Source organism: Danio rerio, chromosome 24 (assembly GCF_049306965.1).
Source record: "Danio rerio strain Tuebingen ecotype United States chromosome 24, GRCz12tu, whole genome shotgun sequence".
NCBI classification, from domain to species: domain Eukaryota; kingdom Metazoa; phylum Chordata; class Actinopteri; order Cypriniformes; family Danionidae; genus Danio; species Danio rerio.
Window position 1 is genome coordinate 35,851,288 of NC_133199.1, and position 26,213 is coordinate 35,877,500.

At 35.7% G+C, this 26,213-nt stretch overlaps 1 protein-coding gene and 2 long non-coding RNA genes across 4 annotated transcripts in view; 2 read left to right on the forward strand and 1 right to left on the reverse strand.

Moving 5' to 3' along the window:
• Nucleotides 1-20,649, reverse strand: part of mmp16a (matrix metallopeptidase 16a (membrane-inserted)) — a 105,825-nt gene extending 85,176 nt beyond the window's left edge. For both annotated transcript variants that reach the window (XM_073940970.1, XM_073940969.1), the window contains exon 1: nucleotides 20,200-20,649. In XM_073940970.1, the coding sequence (XP_073797071.1) occupies nucleotides 20,200-20,310 (111 nt within the window). In that variant the 5' untranslated portion in view covers nucleotides 20,311-20,649. The remainder of the gene's footprint in view (nucleotides 1-20,199) is intronic.
• Nucleotides 217-11,143, forward strand: LOC137489263 (uncharacterized). The gene is made up of 3 exons (XR_011008663.2): nucleotides 217-375; nucleotides 5,948-6,029; nucleotides 10,501-11,143. It is a non-coding gene; the product is annotated as an uncharacterized lncRNA (long non-coding RNA).
• The window catches only part of LOC141380746 (uncharacterized), a 113,789-nt gene continuing 107,809 nt past the window's right edge, over nucleotides 20,234-26,213 (forward strand). The window contains exon 1 of the long non-coding RNA XR_012399498.1: nucleotides 20,234-20,752. This is a non-coding gene — a long non-coding RNA (uncharacterized lncRNA). The remainder of the gene's footprint in view (nucleotides 20,753-26,213) is intronic.

Here is a 26,213-nt window from a genome sequence, read left to right on the forward strand (position 1 = left end):
AGATATTTAAACAATGAAAAATATAAATGCTAACAAATTTCTCAACCAAATGCCCAATAAATCCAGTGAAAACTTTAAAACAGAGAATTGCCAAACGGTCTCTAATTATTATTATTTTTTCTTCATAGTTGTGCATTTGGCTCTGTTTTGCTGTGCTGTGCCTTTAAGAAGGTTTTCTGAGGACTGATGATACCCCAAGGGACCTCTAGAGGGAGAGAGAATATTTGGTGGTCCTTTTAAATTTGGGAACACAGTATGTTTGGTCCATTTTCCCCAAGACGGAGGCCATTAAAAACCACAATCAGGACACAAGATCTGTTGGCTCTTTGGATGTGGATGTGTGCCAAATCAACAAAGAGCTTTGGGGCTCTACAGGTGTGTTTCAGGAGACTGACATTTATTTATTTAATGGTATATGCTGTTGTCAAAGCAAGTTAGAGTACTACAGCTATAAGTGCTTGCTAAGTGGCTTGCAAACAGCTAAAAGACGTGTGTGGGTTGAAACAATATTAGCATGTTGATAAAATGCTTTAGCTTATTGCTAGTAGCATTTTGTAACACATTTTTAGCATATTTTAGCATGTGGTTAGCAGGATTTAGCACATTGCTAACATGTTTTAGCATATTCGTGTCATGTTCAACAAACTTAACATGATTTAAATATATATTTATAAAATAGTTTATTTCAATTTATTTACATGTTAACTTATAAGATCTGTTGGCTCTTTGGATATGAACGTGTGAGAGTTTTGGGGCTTTACAGGTGTGTTTCAAGAGAGTGACATTTATTTATTGATTGTCATATAGGCAAGGGATAATTAACAGTTTTAACGTTTACCGCAATCTGGAAAGTCAAGATTTTAAAACCGCAAAAATTTTCTGTCATACCGTTCCTAAGGTAAATGCAGTTCTACAACTTCATTTAGTTTTTTAGCATTTATACCATACATCATTAAGTGCACAGACACCAATTTAGTTTTCATTTGCTAATTATTTGTGTTTATTTTGATTAAACCAAGAATATAAAGTATTTTTAGAAACATAGCATTTGCACACATCTTGTAGCTGCCAGCTTCTTGGATCTTTCTCCAGACAGAAAAAAAAAAAAATCTCTTACTGTGACTGCTCATGTTTCACACTCATTTGTTTTACTGTATTTTGATTTACAGCAAATTAAACAATACTGTGCTTTACTGGTGCCAAGAATATATTTCCTATAATACAACTTTAAAATACAGTGACATCCCGCATAACCGTCCTATAGTAAAATACTCTTCACTTTACAGTTAAATACAGTGTAATTTACAGAAATTGTAAACAGTGTATCTCAAGCAGAAAAGGAAATGCACATCAAAAGCTACTGGTCAGCCTACGCTTCAGCAGACATCTAAAAAACAAATCACTTATAAACGAACACCTTAGCATGCTATAGAGATGAACACTGCAGTGGCTTAAATTATATCCAAAGAAAAGAAAGATATCTAAAGATGCCTTTTCAAGTTTTAAAGAAATCTGTATTTTTGAAACTGATGAAGACAGCAGAAGTCAATGACTAAAGCTGCGGTCACAATTGACTTTTCTCCCTATAGATTTCCATTCATACGGACGCAAATGCGTCAGACCGGAAACGCAGGGTCTTGCATTGAGTTTCGCAGGTTGCTGTGGTGCAAAGTTCAAGCTTGGTGAACTCTGACCTGCGAAATCGCATCACTTGAGTGCGTGAGACCAATCGAGGATCAAAACATGACATCTCTGGACAAAACTTTCAAACATGGAGCAATGGCTCGCTTTTTCAAATGTCTAACCGTACGTTCACACCGAAAGCGGCGAGAGCGTCAAAGTAGCCGGAAGTCATTCATTTTCAATGAGAGCCGGCGGCGATAAGCGGCGAGGAGCAGCGCGGCGCGTCTTCGTCGGCGTGAGCGTCGAGGAGAGTTGAAATGAAGTCAACTTTATGGTAATGAGCTATGACGCCGTTCGGCGGCAAGCAATCAGAATGAAGACGTCCACCGCTTGACAGCAGTTCAGAGAACACAGACATGTGAACTTTGGTTCCGACCACAGTTGTTCCCAAGGGTTTGATTATTGCGGTCGCCGGATTTCCAATTATTTACAATTTTTTCCTACAGGAACATACATTAAATAAGTTACTGGCGAGTTAGTGATGTTGATTAATGTTATATAAATTTATCTTAAAAAGCGGGAATCTCACGCGATGTGACAGTACAAAACAGCACTGCTGCTTCAGGATATTTCAGACATAGGGACACATATTGGATAAATAGAGCAAAGCCACACCACATGCAACTTGATCTTCCATTGTTGTATGAATTTGATAAGAAGTGCGCAACATTTTTACGCTAGAAACATGTTTTATGCAGGAATGTAACTGATATGCTGCAACGGCTCCTTTAAATATGAGATCAATGTAGCGAGTTTTGACGCTCTCGCCGCCGGAGCTGAAGGCAGAGAGCGCTGTCGCCAGGGCGGCCAGAGTGACCTTGGACGCTCTCGCCGCTTTCGGTGTGAACGTACGGTAATAAGCTTGTTTAATCCCGCTCCTTTTCGCAGAGCCGCACAACAGAATATCGCATGCTTAAACTCTAATGTGATCGCAGCTTTATTTGAATTATTTTGCCTGGATGTTTACTGTTGCAAAACACATAAAATCGTTCTTAATACAAAATATATTGTGTTCAATGGGAAAAAAAGTTTTTTTTGTTTTTGTTTTGTTTTTTACCCAGACAATTAAAAAAACAACATGTATTAGTGCAGTAATCACAATACCCTGAAACCATGATATCTTTATCCAAAGTTATCATACCGTCAGAATCTTACACCAGCTAACACTAACAGCTGAAAGACAATTGTGGTTTCAAACATTATTAGCATGTTGGCTATAGTCCTCCACTGCACCTTGGTACTGCATTAATTTCAAGGGAGCGCTACCCTGTACTAAAATGGCGGCTCTAATGACGCATTCCTTCCAATAGGCAACAACATGGTAGGTGACATCTAATGGTAATATCTATGGATAAAATGCTTTAGCATATTGCTAGTAGCATTTTGTAACTCATTTCTAGCATATTTTAGCATGTGGTAAGCAGGATTTAGCACATTGCTAACAAGTTTAAGCACAGGATTGTTTAAACTTGGTCCTGGAGAGCCAGTGTCCTGCTGACTTTGGCTCCAACTTGCTTCAACACACCTGCAAGAAAGTTTCTAGTATATCTTGTAAGAGCTTGATTAGTTGTTTCAGGTGTGTTTGATTAGGGTTGGAGCTAAACTCTCCAGGACACCGGCGCTCCAGGACCAAGTTTGGACGATCCTGTTAGCATATTATTATCACGTTGAACAAGCTTTATAGTTTGTTTAAAATAGTTTCTGAATAGTTATTTTATTTACATTTTTAACTTGATTAATACTTGATGTTTTTGTTTATATTGTAGTTTAAGTTATTAATGTAATATTTGTACTTGTTTTAATTTTAGCTTCAGGTTTTAGATTATTTTACATTATTGTTTGAATTTATGATTACAGTAGTTCAGCTAACATTTTTTAGTTATCATTTTTTTTAATTACCTTTTTAAATATTATTTTATTTTAACTATATTTTAGTTAAATTAGTTCTGTCATCAATTACTAATTCTCCACTTGCTCTAAACAATTATGACTTTGTTCCTCTGTTGAACACTCAAGAAGTTGTTTTGAAAGATTTGGTTGTGTGTTGGTTACAGTTGATAGTCACCATTAACTCCCATTGTAGGGAAAATTTGCAAGTCAGCATTAACTGGAATTGAAAGTCAATAATGACCAATCATAATGGACACAAACTACTCATTTACTACACTTGATTTATGATAAATAATGCTTCAACAATAACAATACTCAAAAATAGCCATTGTTTTTAAACTCCAAAAAAGGTCAAGCCAGTGTCACACATGATATGATTCAGGCCACACCGGACCTGACGCTGTTCTCTGATCAGTGAACCACGCCAGTGAACTTTCAGAGCTGATGTGCTTCATGGATCACTAGCTAATAAGCCAAATGAGGCCTAATTAGCCTCATAGAAACATCAAAGCTGAAGCCTAAAGGCCGCTGGAACGCTTCATTAGCAAAGAGCCGCCCTCAGAAAGAGGATGAGACCATGGCAACACGTACAGATGCATGCAGAACACATATAAAAAAGGGTCTGCCGAGTTTGGTGGTCAGAAATACTCCTGAAGTCCTCCTTTGTTAACTCTAGAAGTGAAATGTCTATATATTGATGTTAAAAAAAGTGTGGCTTTGAGTGTGCCAGTCAGCCTGTAGCAACAATGGCTCAGCCAATGAGGGAAGTTTGGGGACAAGGTTATCTTTCTGTTTGGCCAATGGCAGACGAGAAGATACCTGTGTCACTCTTTATGCCACTCTTTGAGAAGCCAGTCACAGAACCTTTCTAGGATATAAGGGCACATTTACATAATATTTTCATAAATGTACTGGCCTAAATTTCTATTTTGAACTGGAGAAATAACTTGTGTCTGAACTGCTCTCAGACACACGACAGCAGGGTCTGATTGGTGAATTGGTGAATCATTTTTGTCAGTTAATACATATACTGGAGAGATTCAGTTGTTCTCAAGCGAACAATTCACTGGTTCAAATGATCCATTCCATTCAGATTGATTCACTGATTCAATGTGTTTCAAAATGAGTCAAAAACTGGAGATCACCTGAGCTTGAGTCTCCACAACTGATGATGTGAATTGTAAGTTACCTTACATTATACCTGTAATTTTATGCAAGCGCTTAATTTGTGTACTCTACTAGTCCTGTCAGGATTAACTACAGTATAAATTGAAAACATTAGTGCTGAAAAGACATGAACACAAATTTTGCAGCTGATCGCTCACAAACCTTTCCAATCCCGTTATTTTTAAGGGATTGTCCTATAATGCTAAATTGACCTTTATTAAATCTGGATTTTAATAGATTTTGAATGTTTATTTTGAAATTTGCATTTACTACATGAATAATAACTTGGTTTAAAGTGCATTTTTTTTCAAAAACACTGTTATCGTTGTACATTAGGGCTGTGGAATTAATTGAAATTGAATCGCAATCACAATTTAAAGCGATGCTAATCACAAGAGGCTGCTATATGAAATATATATGTGCTATTTAATTTCCTCTGCCCAGAACAAATTCATATCTACCGTCTGTATGTGTGACAAGTCTTACTAACCAATTGAGTGAGCAATTCAGTTCTGACCAATCAGAATTGCGCGACTGAACTATCCAGAACACTCACAATAATATAAAAACAAATAAACAAACAAAAGCGCGGATGAGTAGGATGATGCCGTCTGCCACTTCAGAAGCATTAATAGACAAATTAATATCAAAGAAAAACAGCATATCAGTAATATGGGAGTATTTTGGTTTGAGACACTGAACAAATACAGGTAATTTGTAGGAGCTGTTGCAGAATTGTTGCCACAGCACAAGGAAATACAACAACCAGCACCTAAATTGACTATAAAATTAAATCGCAAATCAAATCGAAATCGCAATACCTGTTAAAAAATTTCCATATTGTACACTATAAAAACTATGCTAGATTGATGTCACCAACATCAAGCCTTACAATGTGAGCTGATCAGCTGAGGTTTACATTCATAATATTCATAGTGTTGGCAAATTTAAAACCACTTCATTTGGTTTTGTTTAACTCTGAACCAACAGCTGTAATCATGAAATAAAATCAAACTAATGTACCGATCCGAAACTCCTAATCTGCATTTAAAACTTGTTAAACACTCTTGCATTCTGTGTCGCCACCATGTTTAGTTAAATATTTTCAAAGTACTGTATGTAGGATTGAACCCAGTGGTTGAACTAGGTATTGCATTGCAAATTCAAATATCAAATAGTTTTTTGTTTGTTTGTTTATTTTACCCAGCCCTCTCTCCTCTGACTTGATGCACATGCAGGTTGCCAGATTGACAACACCAACATCGAGCCTTACATTGTGAGCTGATAAAGTAAGGATTATATTTCGTAATATTCTTACTGTTGGCAACATTTTTACCACTTCATGTGATTTTTATAACTGTAAACCAACAGCTTATAAAATAAACACACAAACGTATTGATTCAGAGTTCCTAGTTGGGACTTGCATTCTGTGTCGCTAATATGTGTAGTTAGATTTTTTTTCAAAGGTGCTGTATGTAGGGTTAAACCCAGTGGTTGAATTAGGCATTGTGGTCCTAATTCAAAATATCGAATAGTGTTTTTTTTTTTTTTACCCAGCTCTTCGTTCCCTGACTTGTCAGATTTACAAAGCCAACATCAAGCCTTACAATGTGAGCTGATCAGCTAATGTTTACATTCATAATATTTGTTTAATTAGTGGATTTGTATAACTGTCAATCTGCGTCGAAATAGCAGTTAACGTAGTCTTCAAGACTGAAATGAAATCCAGTTTTGATCCAATAAGCAATTTGGGATCCCGAAATCTAATTGGGTAAACGGGCAATGGGTGGAGTTACACAGACCAAAACAAAGACCGACAGTCTAAAACGTCATGCACATTTTCAAAGTAGCATAACTGACTTTAGTGTTGTGTTTCAGATAAACAAGTACATTCACTTAGCGTGATTATTTAATATCAGCAAACATATTCAAAAACTCAAAACCATACATACAGCACCTTTAAAAGGTGTGTGTCAGGGTCTGCATCAGGGATATGTGATGGACCTACTGCATGCATAAGTATAAATATTACTCAAGTAAAAGGAGTACATGACCACGTATTGTCAGCTTATTAGGCATAATCAGATTATAAATGAGCACGTATCATCTAAAATGTGAGCTATTTTCTAAAATGTAAAGCAACACTGATTGTACGTGGCAGTTCTGAAAGTTTTGCTAGGCTTACGCATTTTAATATGCGATTTAACCTTTTTCCCAGCATGTATTTTCATTTACCTAAAGGTTTTGCTGTATATATATATATATATATATATATATATATATATATATATATATATATATATATTTGTGTGTTTCTAAGCATATAGCAGTCTCTTTCTGGTATCAATCCACACTCATGTAGCTTATATTATTAAAACTGGCCCTTTTCAGCACATCGGCTGTGTGTTTTAGCTGAGCTGTGACACCAGACACATGGGATCTCTTGCGTCACTCGTGCTTAAGTGAGTGTAAGTGTGTGGGTAAGGCCTATCGCTCTCTGCTATCCATTTTCACACGCACTAAATAATTCATCCGGACACATACCGAACCGTCATATCGCACATGGGATCTCCTGCGTCTCCTGCCCTCCATCAGCCGCTGCCGACTGTTTTGGCCAAATGTCAGAGAATGTCACCATTGTAGAACGGATCTAGCACACTTTTAACTTTTCAACATGCTTCCAAACACAACATTTTCATTCATTCGCTGTTCATTTCCTCCAGGGAGCGCTTTGTGTCTGCTGATGCATGTTCAGAATATTAGTGTACTATGGTGGGTACTGCACTTACTGTACTGGTTACAGCTTAATGTTTGGTTGTATGCAGTATGTGAGATATCTTGAGGTTTACAAAGTTACTGTTCATTATACAGCATGATTAAATCATGACATGGATTTAAATGATTTTATTTTTTGTGAAATAAGTCTTTGTGTTTTTTAAATATTTAATGACATTCCATTGAAATGGAAGTTCAAGTCCATGTTTTTTTTCCCAATAAAGAAGACAACAATATTTATTTAATGGTACATTTTTATTTTTTTTAATGGAAATATGGAAAGATTGAACTACAGTGATTTATATTTATACAACAGTTCAGTCTGGTTCTCGAATCTGAGCCGATAGCTGTGCAATATTATCCAATAACAGCACTCGTACAGCCTTTTCACCCTTGTGTATTACTCCGCCCACATAGAGTGACATCAGATAATAGACTCACTACAGTTTGACAAATATTGCAGCTGTTGGACAACATAATGTACTTTTTAGGCTTTTTAGGCAAAAATGTTGTTGTTTAGATTGCAACTATGCAGTTAATTTATAAGTAAAGTGCCTATTTAAACAGTTTATCATTTCTAAGATTCGCATCCATCAGCCTGTCATACTGAGCAGAGCAAAAACGGTTGATGCTCCGCCACAAGATAGTGACAGAAAGCACATAATAACCCCTTAGAGGAAAACAACTCAGCGTGATTTCAAACTACAGCTGATCAAATCATTATTAAAGGATAAGTGACTTTCTAAGTAGATCTCTCTCTTTTGTATGTTTTAGTGCTGTATTTATACCATAGTAATCTGCTAGTGTTTGCTTTGGCTTTTTCAAGGTTAATTGTGATATCCCGATTGCATCAGAGAAAAACTCTGTAAATCTCTGTAGACTGGTGGCATTTCATGGCGTTCAGCTTTATAATCTTAAACTGTGAGCAAAATCACCTGTTTTTGTCATGACTTTAGATATTACACTAGAAAATCATTCTAATACCAGCTTGAGAAGTTTCATTTTATAGGTAATAAAAAGGCATTTAACTAGTAAATAAAAGACTTTTTTTTTTTTTTAAATGTCACTTTAGACAGTTTTTTTGGTTTTTAACAAGGTAAATTTTCTTTTGTGTGTGTGTGTATGTGTGTGTATATATATATATATATATATTTTTCTTCTTTTTTTTATATATATTTTTGTAAAAACCTCTAAATCCACCTATTGATACAAGACAGTGTAATTAATTGAAAAATCGCTAAAGATGCAAATAGAAATTATTTTACTAAACGTACAAATGACCTAAAATACATAAATCTGTCAAGTAAGTGGCGGTTCATTCTGCTGTTATAAACCAGAGAAACAGCAGAAGTAAAATGAATGAATGAATTGTGTCATTAAGTGCATTAATCAATAACATTAAAATTAACATTAATCAAATTTTAACAAACTGTTGTCATTTCTGGTAGTTGGGATTTAGATTTAATGCAAGTAGAACAATGCAAACATTGTAAGAGAAAAAACGTTATGAATGCATTACACTTCTGACTTTACAATGTGTTTTCTATTTCTTATAATGCAGAGTTTTGAGGTAAGAGACATTTTCATTTGCCATTCAGTGACAGTCAGAGAGGCTCAACCAGTTCATCAAATTCCGTCTTTTAAAATCGAAATTGAAAGCAAAATAAAACAGTCTCCTCATAAAAGCCAGTGTATGGCGCGCTGCTACATTGAAAACAAATTATTTGATTTGTGCATTCTGATTGGTTCCCAGGATATAGCTGCTTTTGCTCTCAAAGGGCTTTTGCATCTAGCTCTTCATACATACATATACATATATATATATATATATATATATATATATATATATATATATATATATATATATATATATATATACATATATATATATATATATATATATATATATATATATATATATATATATATATATATATATATAAATGCCATTTTAGTACGAAAATGATCCACATCTACACTGTTTAACTTAGCATTTCAGAACAGCCCTTGTCCGCTGAAAACACACATCACATGACCACACACACTGTCATACGCTCATCTGAGCTCCAGTGAGCAGTGCACGTTGGACGGTTTATCAAGGATGTACTGCTGAGTCACGTTTCACTATAGTTGTTAAAAGTGATATTTAGACATCCCAAGTCTCCCAGAAGTTCCAGGAGTCTCCCGGATCCCTGCAAACGAGTGATAATCTCCTGGTCCTCTAAGTCGTGCACCCTTCTCGCCCATCACCACCAGATCCCTCCTCGCTCTTCAGACACGTCGCGCGCACTCTGTCAAACACCGCCTCCAACCCTAACCCCCGCTTTTTACATGATGACGACGCCACCGTCCATCACAATGTTTCACATTAGACATCGTACGATGCCAAATTGGTGGACATTGCCCAATCCTACCTCCTAATATTAACAATGGTGTGCTCAATCCACATGATTGGTTCGAGCCGGGGCGCATCCGGCCAAACTCCTTTATCCAGGTGATGTCAGGTCATTTGCGACAAACAAGGAAAGGTGATGTGGGGAAAATGGGAAAATGTTTGCATACTCCTAGTTTGATAAAGACGAGTTCCGTGCTTATCTGAGTACTGTTGCATGGTTGTGCTTGATTGATTTATTTAACTACAACTGTTTATTAACAACTGTGTATTAAGTTAAAGGTTTGATATGGATTAGAACTTGAAATTGCGATGAGGTCTTAAAATATTTTGAAAAGGTCTTTAAAAAGTCTTATTAAGGTATTGAAATCACCTTTAGGAAACCTGCATATACCCTGGCAATTTTTTAATACAGTAAGCTTTCAAGTGTAAATGATTTTCAAAGATTTTGATATTTCTGAAGGCATAAATCTGATTTACCATTTACATTTCGTCTGAATTATTCTAACGACCAAAAATAAGTCATTTTTACGCTGCAGATTGTTTAAATACCCTCCTTATTTTTTTTGTCATTGTCTATTCTGTGTAAAAGTGAAGTTGGCATCCTGTCATCACGGCATTGAGCTGCAAGAGCATTTTTCCAAGTCCCAACGGTGTCAACAGAAAACCCCGAACATCTCAAGAGAGCCGATAGTGTCATGTGCGTCTGTTCAACACCAGCAATCACCCGTGCCATTAAAGATTGAAGAGCAACAGTCTCTTTCAGCACACTAACATTACGCCAAGGCAAACAGCAAGAGTGGAGACTGGAGGAAAGAAAAGGGCAGCGAGAAAGCTAGAAATAGACATTGCATGAAGTCAGAACCATGCATTTGGTTTTGCGACAGTGTTTGGGTCGAGCTGGCGCTTTTGGTTGTCGCAGGACTCTGACAGATAAACAGACGGATGTGTCGTCCCCTCAGTGGAGGAAATCTGCTCTCCGTATAGAGCCAAACTGACATCAGAGAGACCATGTGTGAACGCAACATGCGACAAAACAGAGAGAAGTGCGAGTTCTCCTGGAAATGCACATGATGACACAATGTAGAGCAAATGCATGGATGCTGAGGCTGGGAGATTTTTACGATTTCATTGATTGATTTTGATGTAATGTTTTGAAAGCTAAATGGTACAATTAAATATGTTGTATATGCAACAGTGATGATAAATGCAATAGCCAAACGAATGAAAGCTTGTTTCTAATAATAAATATAATACAGAAAAACTAATTTGTCAAAATTGGACTCTCTTTGAAAATTAAATTTTGGAGTCACAATTTGGACTTGTAAAAATTGTGTGCATCTCGAATTTTTAAATTATGAATATGCAAGTGGGTGTTTTGCAACTCTGACTTGTTTTCTTAGAATATTTAGATTTTATGAGTTTTACCTTCAGATTTGAGGTGTAGAGATATAAACTCAGAAATCTGAGGAAAAAAAAAAAGTCAAAACTCTGAGATGTAAATTCATAATGGCGAGATTGTGAGTTTTTGGATGTATAGTCGAAATGCCAATAAGTTAAAGGGATGTTCACATAGATATTTTTAAAAATATTGGAAACCCGGTAGCCATTATCTTGCGTAGTGTAATTGGCTTACCTATATACAGTTGAAGCCAGAATTATTAGCCCCACTTTGAATATATTTTTTCTTTTTTAAATATTTCCCACATGATGTTTAACAGTGCAAGGAAATTTTCACAGTATGTCTGCTAATATTTTTTCTTCTGAAGAAAGTCTTATTTGATTTATTTCGGCTAGATTAAAAGCAGTTTTAATTTTTTAAACACCATTTTAAGGAAAAAAAATTATTAGCCCCTTTAAGATCATTTTTTTCTGACAGTCTACAGAACAAACCATCGTTATACAATAACTTGCCCAATTACCCTAACCTGCCTAGTTGAGCTAATTAACCTAGTTAAGCCTTTAAATGTCACTTCAAGCTGTATAAAAGTGTCTTGAAAAATATCTAGTCAAATATTGTTTACTGTCATCATGGCAAAGATAAAATAAATCAGTTATTATCTTCAGTTATCTTCTCTCCGTTAAATAGAAAATGGGGAAAAATAAACAGGGGGGCTAATAATTCTGACTTCAACTGTATGTCAGGGGTTACTGGTTTTTAACATTGTTCAAAAATATATTAATTCATGTTTAACAAACAAAAGAGAAACTCAAGCAGGTTTAGAACTGATTGAGCGTAAATAAAGTATGATTTTTTAGGAATGAACTATCCCTTGGATTGGTGAAATTAAGGATTTTTTTTTTTTATTTTCTGCAAAGATATTTAACAGGTGATTATGGGTACAGTTAGTTTAGTTTATCCACCTGAATTAGTTCAAACTGTCCATTTATATCGTGGTGCCCAAACTTTTTCGTATGAAGGGTCAAAAATCAGTTATCACTGAGAGCCGTGGGCCGAAGTTAAATATACCAAATTACATTAAAGTTGCCATGGGTAATTTCATAATATATTTAAAAATAAACATCACTTTAAATTGTATTAACTAATGCAGTATAACCTTTTTAATTATAACTTATTGAAATAAAAACAAAGACAATGACATTTATTACACAGTGGAGTTCAGCGCTGAATACACTCGTTAAGCAGAATCTGCCTTTGCCATGATTTGCTCACCACAGTCTCTGCATTGTCCTCTGACAGCATGCAGATTTTAAACTAATTTAAATGCTGTAATTTAAAACAATTCATCTCAGTTAGCTTTTTTAACAATAAAACGAACAAATAAAAAGGTTGCATTAAATTTGAAATGACAAGCTCTAAACCATCCCCATATCTAGTCCATTTAGAGCAGAGATGCCCAAACTAGGGCCTGTGGGCCAAAGTTGGCCCATGGTAACCTTTAATTTGGCCCGCCAAAGAGACAGAGAAGGTTGGGGCAAATGCTTTTAACATATCGTTATTTCTAATTTAAAGTAAACCTTTGTTTGTTTTATTGTTGCAAAAAAAGTAAACTGAAATTAAATGTTTGAATTAAATGTTGTGCATAAATCAGATTTGTAAAAAATGTAAATACTGTTACGCGAAGATACCTGTTACGCTAACGAGCGATCGTTCTCCGGAGATCGCTGGTTTTCACTATACTTGAACTTCACTTCCGCATTTCCCAAGACTACATATTCATACATGCACTTCTTCCCAACACGCACGCCTGGTCATCCATCTATCCTGATTGCAATCACCAGCTGAACCTTGTCACAGACTGATATCACACCATACATAAGCCACACATTCACGCTTCCAGTTTGCCGAGTCTTGTTTGCTTTCAAGTGACATTACAACGCATTTCCCTGTCTTCTCAGAGTTAGACCCTAGCCTTGTATTCACTGTTCTCCTGTTTAGCTGCCTGCCTTTTGACCTGTTGCCTGTTTATACGACTACGATTCTGGACTGCCTGCATATACCTGTTAACACCTGATTTGACCACTGCTTGCTTGACAACATTGAATAAACCAGCATATTGGATCTTACCTTCTGTTGTGAGTGTCACTCCCCCCCAGTCGTTACAATACCGGACAATGCACAAGACATCGACAAGCAAATCAATAAATAGGTAATTATATGATGTAAAAATATATTTATTTTATTATTAATAAGATTAAAGTATTTTTTCTATTTATTTGTAAGTCTTAATAAATTAAAATTACCATGGCAACAATATTGTTGTCACATTCACCAGCGATCTCTAACCACCAGAGGTCGCTGGAAAACATTCTCACTCACAGAACTACAAATGTGTTTGTAAATGGACTTCAACTTCATACATGCTCTTCGCCCACACACCTGCTTCCTCATTTAGACTGATTGCACTCGCACCACCTGAGGATTGTCAAAGACTGATAACACACTATTTAAGCAGCACACACACTCATTCAGTTTGCCGAGTCTTGTTAACTGTACTAGTAACACTACAACGCGTTCTCCTTGTCTTGTTATCTTGTTTATTGACCTTAGCCTTGTGTTGTCTTAGTCTGCCGCCTGCCTTACGACCTCCCGCCTGTTATATGACTACGATTCTGGACTGTCTCAATATACCTGTTTACACCTGTATTGACCATTGCTTGCCTGACTACGATTAAACCTGCATATGGATCCTACCTTCTGTTGTCAGTGTCACTCCCTGTGGTTACAATTGTAAAAGTTTGGGCACCCTGATTTAGAGCAGATGCATGAAACATATTCTGATCATCATTAAAATCTGAACAAACACTGCAAACTTTTTCTTTTTTCTAGCTATCACCAGCCTCATACATCCAGCATGTGGATTTTAAGGTGAATCACTAAGGCGCCAGAAATAAAGTTGGCTCTCGCTTTGACAAAAAAATTAGCAAAATAAAAAAAACAGCAATAGAAAAATGGAGGCTGAACTCTGCTTGACTCCTTTTCACACACACACATCATGTTATACGAAATGACAAACATCATCCAAACATGTCATTCTGCAGAGAATACGCCTTTGTTGGAGAGGTGTGACAGAGCTTTATCTGTTCACTGTGGCGCTTTTTGACAAATGACAGCTCTGCCGCTATTTTACAGCTCGCTGCGTGCGTTTTCTGTATGACGTGACGACTTAAATCTATACAATGCAGGAAATAACGCCTGCATAATCCGAAAGATTTATATTAATACAACTTTTTTTTCCTTTCCCCACTTAATAAATCTTACTTTTTAATTAAAAAATAAATCAGTTGTACCCCCAGGAGATAGCTCCTCTCGCCTGGTTCTGGGGGGCTATTCTTCAACTGAAAGACCTCCGGAGAGCAGTGCATATGGAAAGCGCAAGATCTGCCAAGAAAAGATTACACGTCCATTGTCAGCTCTTAATAATTTGGCTTTCTAAAAGACCAAATAGTTTGTCAATGGTTTCTTTTATAACACACCTCACCGCCTTCGCCGCGCACCAGTTAAATCCCTCTTTTGTCTGTCTGTCACACACTATTAATAATGTCTCTCTCCAAAACACACACGCACGCATTCGGAGACAAAAAGCAAGCGAGTGAACGAAAGAGAAAAAGACCTTGTCTACTGTACTATGAGTGTGTGTGTGTGTACATTTGTACGTTTGAATAGATATTGAACCATAACACAATAAAGCCAGTTAATGCGTCTGCTAAAACGGCGTTAATCATGTGGAAAGCAGACAGGAGGGAATTGAAGTGATTCTGTGGCCTAGTGACCAATCGGTTCCTGACCTCAGTCCTACAGAGAGGGTCAAAATGTCAGCCGGCCAGTGCTCTGGCATCAAATCGCTCGACAGATTTAGGTTAAACTCCGGTTAACGCACAGATCCGTCATTCAGAAAGATACAAACCGTCATCCTTCTGGAAGCTACTGAACTTCTGTGTGTTTGAGTTCTTGTGATTTATGAGGACACAAATTTGCACAATGATATGGGTTTGACCTAGGTATTACAATATTGGTGGACAATGGTAATTTAATTGGTTTAAAATCATACTTGATGGGTTGTTTTCATATTCAAAATTTGCCACAGGTTTCAGTGAGGATTGGGTTTAGGGTTAGGAGTGGAGTAAGGCCATATAATATGTGGATTTTGCAGTATAAAATACATTACGTCTATGGAGATACCTCAAATCACAAAAAAAAAAACTATGTGATTTATGAGGACACAAATTTGCATGATGACATGGGTATGACCTAAGTATTACAGTGTTGAGGTGGTTTATGACTACAACTGTAATTTAAAGCGGTTTAAAGTCGTACTTAACGGGTTTATGAGGACAATCATAATTTAAAATGATTTAAAATCATAATTAACAGGTTTACGAGGACAATATTAATTTAAATCTGTTTAAAATCATACTTAATGGGTTTCATATTCAAAATTTGCCACAGGTTTCAGTGAGGGTAGGGTTTAGGGTTGGGTGTAGGCAGGGCCGGAGCAAGCTGAGCTGCCGCTCTAGGCAGAGGACGTTCATGCCGCCCTCAACCACAATGTGAAAACGAAAGTGACCGGTTATGAAAGTGAAGTGAAGTGTCGCGGACCTCTTTTCCAGCGCACTATTCGCGGATCTAACTGAGGAAACACCTAACTGCGCGGATACACCTATATATAGGTGGCCTCTATGGACGCGCCGGCCCTGGGTGTAGGGTAAGGCCATATAACAAGCAGGTTTTAAAGCATAAAATACTTTACACCTACAGAGACTTCATAAATAAATAAAAAAACAACCTGCGTGAGTGTGTGCTTGTTTATGTGATTTATGTGGACATAAATTTGCATAATGACATGAATATGGCCTGGGTATAACAATGTTGAGGTGGTTTATAGGGATAATCGTAATTTAACAAGGTTTTTTTTCATATGCATTTCCACAGTTTTCAGTGAGGGTTGAATTTAGGGTTAAGGGTAGGGTAAGGCCATATAATAAGCAGGTTTTACAGTATAAAAAACTTTACGCATATGGAGAGACTTCATAAATCACAAAAACCTACCTCAGTGTGTATGCTTGTTTATGTGATTTATGAGGACAAACAAATTTATACATAAATGTAATAGTACGTAATAAATACATAATAGTATATTTGCATACTGACATGGGTATGACCTGGGTATTTCAATGTTAAGGTGGTTTATGGGGACGATCGTAATTTAAAACAGTTTAAAATCATAATTAACAGGTTTGTCATTTTCAAAATTTGCCAGGTTTTAGTGAGGGTTGGGTTTAGGGTTAGGGTAAGGCCAAATAAAAAGTGGGTTTTGCAGTATTAAAATGCATAATGTTTATGAAGATACCTAAAAATCACAAAAAACCACTCTGTGTGTATGCTTATGTGATTTATGAGGATTATTTGCATAATAAAAAGGGTATGACATAGATTTTACAATGTTGAGGTGGTTTATGAAAACAACAGGTTTCAGTAAGGGTTGGATTAAGCGTAGGGAAAAGCCAAATAATAAGCAGGTTTTACAGTATAAAATACTGTACGCCTACGAGACTTCATAAATCACAAACACCAACCTGTATCTGTGTGTGTGTTTGTCTATGCTTGTTTATATGATTTATGTGGACACAAATTTGCATAATGACATGGGTATTACCAAGGTATTATAATGTTGAGGTCATTTATGAGTAGATGGCTTGTGTACTTGTAATTTAAACCTGTTTAAAATAATTTTTAATAGTTTTTTTCACATTCAGAATTTGCCACGGGTTTCAGTTAAGCAAGTTTTGCAGTAAAAAATACACTGTCTATGCATATGGGAAGCAACCAATATAAACCTCTGACAGTGCCACACCAGCAGACCATTTAAGCCAAACCGCGCCAATAAACTTCAATGTTTTTACATCGATGTCCATTTATAACATCAGACAAGTGGAAAATGCATTCTGTCTGTCTCCTCTGTACTCTTTTACCCAGTCAGATTAAATGTTTCATTTATACAAATGGACATTTTGCCTAGAAATGAAAGTTCTGTGATTGTTTACACACCAAACATTTTTGACTTTGCAAAAAAATAAAAGATGTTCTGAAGAATAATTTTTGGACCTCATTGGCTTTCATTAAGAAGACAAAGGGAAAAAACACGTTCTTCTTTTTTGTCACAGGTTTTGGTGAGTAAATTAATACAGAATTGTAAATTTTAGGTACCTACGTATTTCACAAAGGTTTTCAGAGATATTTCTAAAGCAGTGCCATAGAATAACCATTTTTATTTGGTGTTTAGTTGACATGTATGGTTCTCTAAAGAACATTTAACATTCATGCTACCTTTCCAACACACAAATAGTCAATACAGTAGGTGTTTTAGGTTATTTCTGAAGAACTATTGTATTTAAAACAAAAGATTCTTTGGCATCTATGATTGTATGAAGAACATTTAGCATTCATTAAACTTTTGCACTTTACAAAAGGATCAAAATGGTGTTTTGTAGGATTTCTTAAACAATGCCAAGAATCATTTTGGTGTCTTCATGTTTCTTTTTGGACAATATGGTTCTATGATGAACGTCTACCAAATAAAATATATTTCTGGTGCATAAATCATTCTATACAATGTAGGTTTGTGGCAATTACTTAATTTTCTGTTTATTAAAGTTCCAAATAAGGCCTTTCTGTCTATATGTATTAAGTGTTTTGGTAGGGCTGCATTATATTGGAAAATTTGACATTGCGATGTTTTGTTTTGCTGTGATATGAATGCAATTTCACTAGATGACTTAAATAGCTCTATTTGGTAAAAATTCCGGTACAGAAATTGAACAATCCAATATATTATAGTACTACATAGCATCGTCACTGCATGAATAATTAAATAAAATATTTTTATTATAGTTTCAAATGGTACAATTGCTTCCGCCTGAATGGTTTAAACTACCCTGATGTGCTCAGGTCTTAAAAACATGACATTTGCTCCATTATGGTAAAAAAAACTCCTATGGCTATATATATATATATATATATATATATATATATATATATATATATATATATATATATATATATAAATATATATATATATATATATATATATATATAGTCAAATATAATCCCAATTCAACACTGCAGATCCTGTGAAGTGACTATTGCGGATGCACACATTGCGATATGGATCCTGAAACGATATATTGTGCAGCCCTAGTTTTTGGTACCATAAAAAACTTTGGTCACACTTTATTTTGATGGTTTGTATTTTGAATTTTAGTTGCATTGTATCTACATGCCAACTAATTTTCATTAGAATATGAGTAGACTGTTAGGTTGGGGTTAGTGTAAGTTGACATGTACTTGCAAAGTTTCTAATAGTCAGTTAAATGTCTGGTCAGACAGTCTACTAATACTCAAATGGACCATCAAAATAAAGTGTTACCAAAATCTTCCAGGTTCCATTTATGTTAAAGGTTCTTCATAGAACTGTAGTTTAAAGAACCTTTATTTTTAAGAGCGTTGAAGTGATGGAAAAGTACAACTGATGTTAGATGTTCTTCTTTGAAACATACTTTACAATAAAGAACCTTTATTTATGAGAAGAAACAAGACAATCCAGTGAAGTTTGCATCAAGTTGATTTGAATTATACAATCTGATATCCACTTCGCTTTTTATCGCGTTATCACACAATGCTTATTCATATGATGAGATGTATAAACACATGGTGACTTTTAAAGTACATGGTACCGTAAAATGTAACAGAATTGCTGCTGTCCAGAAAGAGCCTCTAATCTCAGACTTCGAAATAGCAGTCTTCCGAGAGACACAAAGAATAACAGTTGTCAGGATGAAAATTTAAGGCGTCTCAGGCTATTGTTTGCTTTGCCACAAATTTTAGGCTCCACTAAAAACATAAAGGGCATCTGACACAACTGTCAAGCTCATAAACAGGCGGTCTGCCTCTGCAACACCGTCCAGCGCTTAAGTCATTATAAGCTGAGGAGGACAAAAACTTTGCTCACTATTCCAAACAACACAAACAGCTGTCTCATTTGAGCATAACTTCTGACCGACTGTAAATTCACTGCAGACTTTTATAATGTTGGCAAGTTTGGAAGGCGAAAGCTTTGCTGCTTCGCTTCTAATAAAAATGAAAAGCTGAACAGTAACAGCATGTTTACCATTACAATATTTAGGCTGTAATGACAGGTTGACTTCTTCGGTTACTGGCCGGATATCAAGTCATGTCCAGTTGATTTATTCCGCCCTTTCGTGAATCAGATGTTGCCAATAGAGCAAACCTCAATATGTGTGCATGTATTTGTGTACAGCATGAAAAGAGAAAATGCAAGCTTTTGTACCATAATCATGGATTGAGAATGGAGTAAAACCTTACTCTCCTGCTGACCAAACAAACTAAAGAAGCACCAACAATGAAAAAGTCCTTATGTAGCAGATTACTATAGTGATAATACCTACCAAAGGTGTTTCCTTCACAACATACTGTAAGTGCAGTGCTGCTTTTTATTTACGAAGCAACCAAATAGCCTTGTTATATGCATTAACGTTGACTTTATTTGCTCAAATTAAGCTGCTGGGATTTTCGGTTTTGTGTAAACATTTGCCAACAAGTCTTAGAATTAGCAACGCAAGCCATTCCTGCTGCATACTGTAGTATTGTTTACATTTGATAAACTTTGAATATGTGCATTTAGATTGAGATTAGACGTGCAAACACTCACATTAGAGGAAGTGCCCATGCAAAATGGCTCAATGTTTATGTGGCCAATATACAGTAGACGTGAAGGACATCAGCATCATCTCGTCTGTGGATCTCTCTTACCTCCACACTGAATTGCTGCTCCTCTCCGTCCACCGCACATAATATCCACAGCAAGAACTGCGCGCACAAGCAATTCAAGCCTCTTCTGTTATGCAGTGTTAACAAAACCATAATGACCCGTATTTATTCGTTTTGGCTGCTTTTATTTATAGTCAATAAAAAAAGCAAAGAACAAAAGAAGGAATAAATCCCCCCGGTCTCAGTGGGTTGGAAACATTTGAGGCAGACAAACAGTCGTCACGTCGAGAGATATAATATTAATTGTGATATCATATCACTCCGGGAGGCTGGGATCGCGTTGTTTGCTCCTTTACAGTTCGTCTCGTCTCTTTGTCTCCCGGAGGCGCAGATGTGATGATGATGATGCTCTGATAAGTCACATTTAGTTGTGCTGCTCCTCTTCTGCTCGGCGCGATGGACTGCGAGTTTTCAACCATACCTCTCCCTTCTGCGCATGCGCGCTCCGCTCCGCTCTCTCAGCGGAGAGCCCACGGAGAAAAACGTCACGGAATCCTACATCAGAAACCCAACACCAAACTCCAGTAAATAACAGGTACTGTACTACAATAGGTATATATTTTTTAAAAATGCCAACAGCAGCAACTATAGGTATCCAAATGTATTTACAGATCGATTATATTATATATTATTAAATGATACATTTACGTAATACATTTTTCTAGCAATAAGCAACTACAGTGTATATTTATTAAATTGCTACATTGCATTAAACCAAATGCATACTTAAATTTCGTTTATAACACATTTTATAAAGTATTTACATAATTTATAAAATATACATATAAAAAGTAATTATTTTGTATTATCATCATCATTTAATTGTTAGAGTCATTGATTATGCTGATTATAAATATATAAATATGCATATACATTCATTATAAATTACACTTTGGCATTGTTTTTCTACATCCTAATCACGTATTTATTAATATATTATGAAATATTTTTCGCTCATGTGTTAATATTGTCGCTTGTGTATTTACATTATAAAAATCGTCATATCATGTTGTTTACATTTGGCTTTTCACTACCGTTCGTGTCCACAAGAGGGCGTCTTTCCTGTTCTCTTGCAAAGGATAGGAAAGTTCCCGCACCTTTAGTGAACTACATGAAGTCTTGAATGCTAATTGTTCTCCTCTGTCTCACTTTAAACTCAGTGTCTCGGTGCAGCCTGTAATGTAAGTCCTCTCATTGAATAACCCAGAATCTTTTGTTTGTGTCACATGCACGCGCTTGCAAAAGAAATACGTTTTTCCTCAGTCTCTGTTAGGGAGCAGTTCACAGATATGTACGCAAAACGAGTCCATCTCAAGACTGAAAAAGACAAGAAAATCTGATAAAATGTCACAGACCAGTGATTTTATACTTAAAGGCGAATGTGATGTGAAAACAGAGCAGCGGGGTGGCTATGGAGATCTGATGAGAGTTCAGTTCAGCTTTTCTTTCCAGAGACAAATGAGATGCAAATGAACGGCTTACTTAAACATCAAACAAGTCCGTTTTCCATTGACTAGGAGATATTTTTAAAATTCTCCACCAAAATGTGCTTGCTAAGCTGCTAAAGTCACCTTAAATCAGACCATTTATTGCGAACGCAGTTCAGTTAATAAGGTTATGCAATGTTTGAAGTTAGCCTTCACCCCTGAAAAATAGTTTCACCATTGTTTACTCACCATCTACTTGTTTCAGCTTCTTATTTTCTGTTCAACACAAATATGTATTTTGATGAATGTTGGAAACTGGTAGCCATTTACTTTCATATTTGTTTTTCCCAGTAAACATCAATGGCTACCAGACAGTTTCAAGCATTCTTCAGCCTATCTTCTTTGTACTCAACATAAAAAAATAAAATCATAAGGATTTGTATCAGCTTTAGGGTAAATGGTAAATGTTCACTTTTTTAATAACTATGCTTTTAATGTATAAGATATTGTGGTATTTTTTAAGAATATGCATGACATTATCAATCAAACCTTTTTTTAAGGGATAGTTCACCCCAAAATATTAATTCACTAATTTTTTTCTCACGGTCAGTTGTTTCCAAACATTGAGTTTCTTTCTTCTGTTGAACTGAAAATATTTTGAAAAAAATCTGTAAATATTGATTTCCATAGTTGAGTAAACAAATGATTGGTTTCCGAAAAAGTAAAGGGTGAAAAAATAATGACATAATTTTTTATTATTTTAGGTGAACCATCCCCTTTAAATCCACTTTTATAACCTTTACTGCATGAAGGATATTCAAATGAGTTTTAAAAGTTAACATATAGTGGGAGTTTCATTTAAGACAAGGTTTTGCCAATGATGCTATTGTTCCAAACAAAAGCTGAACATTTACTCATCTCAAAGTTTCATTGCTGAATGAATCTGTTTTGAATGAATCTAGTGAATTGTAGTCAATTGCTTTACTTCCTTATTAATCAGTCATTTGAACAAATTAATTCAATCAGTAGCTGTTTTCATAATGTGAAGCAAAACTTTCTAAAGTTCTCAGAAAAAGAAAAGGTAAAAAAAAAAGTCACAAATGCAAATTACTGTAGGTGTTTCCATCAAGTTATTAGAGCTGGTGACTGTAGTATTGGTAACCTAGAGTAACAAGGCCAGCATAATGGCGACTGATTTGTCACCTACGTGTAATGTTTGCTACGTCAGAGTTCATTTGGCAATTGTGTGTCCATTTATTATTATTCGCATGAAACCCCTTTCACAAAAGTCCAGAACCACCTCAAACGAGCATAAATAATTGTATTTTTTTCGTTTTGGCATTTCCATTACTCGTTTCTCACATGATGCTTTTCATTTCTAAATAGAAACCTTAAAAATATCTTCTTTTGTATTTAACAGAATAAACACCATAAAACTCCAACTCCGCATAAACAAACTCCACAAAAAAAGGAAACCATTTGATTAAATAGTGAATAAATTAATAGTTTTGGCTGAACTGTCCCTTTAAGCATTGTTAATTTGAACAGGAAAAGTGAAAGAAACAGCCTTCATATGGGCTTTCATGCTGGTTTTAATTAAGCATTTGATTTGCTCTATATGATCTGCTGATCCATAAACTGAGGCAGTGACTCAGTATTTGGATCAATGTTACCGTCACATTTCAGCCACATGAGTGAAGATCGGCCAGTGAAGATGAAGTGCTCAGCAAAGTGTAGTGCAAAAGGTCTTTTGAGGTAAACCAAGAAACACCCACCAAACACAATCATGTTTTAAATATATTTACAGTCATTTTCCCCATCCCTAATCTTCTGTGCAATAATAATCATGGTAACACTTAAGTTTAGATATCAGTCTATTAACTTCTGGCTTATTACCTGCCTATTATAAGATATTGGCTGTTTAGTGCTTATAAAGTATGATCTTATTCTGCACCTCTAATCCTACTCAACACCTAAACCCAACTACCTTACTAACTATTAATAAGCACCTAATTAGTAGTTTAAGTTAAAAGTCTTAGTTAATGGTTTGTTGTTAGTGAGAATTACCTTCAAATAAAGCATGACCATAAAAAAATCATCAATTTTATTACACGAGATCCTATTTTCTGTGTATAGTTTATCATATTTTTACAGTATGTTATTCATTTTGCTATTAGAGTACTTATTACCATTTTGAATGTCCTTTTATCTTGTCTTTTATGCACAATATTACTGTATAATATTAAATTATAAATTGACTATTTTAGTTTTTATGTACTTTTTAGAACTTTTGTTTCATTTGAGCATATTAACTTTAAATGTAGTTTATTTTAGCAATGTAAATATGTGATTATCATTTATCACATTATACATTGTTTTGGGTCTGTTTACATTACATTTTATGGGCTCTATTTTGACGGTCCATGCGCAGAGCACAAAACGCAGGGCGCAAACGCTTTCAGGACATGTCAGAACGCATTTTTGCTAATTTACGGACGGAAAAATCCGCTTTAAAAGGGTTGAGTTTATTTTCCTAATGAGTTATAGGTGTGTTTTGAGAATAAACCAATTAGAGTCTCATCTCCCATTCCCTTTAAGAGCCAGCTGCGTTGCATTCGCTATTTACAGGACGTAAAGTAAGTTTAAGTGGAAAAACTGAGCATTTCACAAGCAAACAGTTAACAGTTTTTTTTTTTTACAGAAAACTGTTAAACAGAGCATCTACTGCGTGAGAATGAGAGATAATCGATCTACTTTCACTTTCGCTCTTGGATAGGAAAACCTTTACGCACAGACATCAATTAGCCTATAAATAATTAATTGTGTTTGTTAAGCGGAAATATTTGTTTCAAAACAATTTCTAAATTCAGTTCTAATTTCCAGCAAATGAATAAATGAACAACAATAACGAAGTGTGTTCAAAAACCTGAGTTATATCCTAAAACACATGCTGTGCCCCATATGGTCTAAAACCTGACGGGTGGGCAAATCTAAGCTTGTTTTTAATAAAACAAATATAAATATGGATATATTGAATAATACTGCTAATAATAATAACATTATACAAAAGCAAATTGTTATGAATGAACTGAAAAAGCCTCCCGAGATGAAGAAGACATAAAAGCAGTGATTTTTCATATTTATGTAGGCTAGAAAATAATGTTTTGTAATATTTTAATCCTTTATATTTATATTCTATATCTATTCTTATTATATCCTAAATATATCTTTAATATTAAAATGTTTTCACATGTAAAGATTTTTGCCTATTGCTCTCTTGTGCGTATTAAGCAGTGTGTAAGCGAGGCGCAACTCTACGCCGGAGTTTAGACCGGGTTTGTTTTGGTCTAATGAAAAATCTATTTAAGTTTCTCAAAATAGCGACGCGCCAGCAGTGCGCCTCAGAACGCCTTCCTTTTTAGACCAGAACACCTATGGGCGCACATCTGAGCGCAAATGCATTTACTATTTAAACAGCGTAGCGCAACGCCTCAAAACGACTCTTGCGCCAAGCTGAAACTAGCTAAAGACTATTGCGCCACGCCTTGCGCCACATTGCGCCGAGTGTATGATTGGGCCCTAAGTGTTTTTTTTTTTACCTGCAAGATGTACAGATTACATTAAAACTAAATATTGCATTATAGTTAATCCTGCTTTTTAGTAAACATGGGTTACACTGATTTTTATTAGGAAGACGTTTTTATATTAAAGTTGAATACGTTTACATGGACGTCAGTAATCTAATGATTTGCCTTAATCTGAATGAGGCAATTATATAATTAAGGTGTTTACATGAGTTGCTTTTTGAATGTTCCTTTCATGGTCCTGTTTTACATGTTACAGCAAATAGATTGATTAATGTCATTGCTTCATCACGCTATCCACATTTCCTCCAGAGTTTCATATAATTTTGGGTGTTTCATTTTTAATTTGTCGACTTTAACTGGAGTTCTGCACTTTCCCTTTAATTCAGAAATATTTCCTGCATGCCCTAGTGACAAACGAGGTATTGGATGCGAGAATGAACTGCTGGAAGAGTGTAGTTTTAATGGAATTTGATCCTACACGCCGTATAGGGAAAAATTGTGTTTCCCCTCTGCATTTTGCGATGTGTGTCTGTATTCCTTCACTGACTCAGTAGGTGCAGAGAATAGTGTCAAATGGCAGTGTGTGTTTGAACTATCCTGTCGCAAAAATCCTACACTATGATAATAGCTTGACTGAAGGCTGATTTATACTTCTGCGTCAAGCTCAAGCGTATGCTACATCGCAGCTTATACAGGGACGCAATGATGCTTATCGCAAGCTCTGTGATTGGTCAGCTTGCGAGCGCTGATGAGTGTGGGCGGGACTGAGAGCCGCGCAAGTCCGTTGGAGCGAGTGTCTACAAGTGTCGAGTCCCATAAAGGAGCTCCAGATGGAAAGTTTTGTTTTGTGTTTACCTCATAAAGTTGTTGCAGGTCTACCGGTTCCTGTCTCAAAATGAGCGAGTTTGAGCCACTTGTACATTAAGGAAGCATTCAGAAAAAACAAAACACCAGCGAAGAAACTCGACACAGAGGAACATAA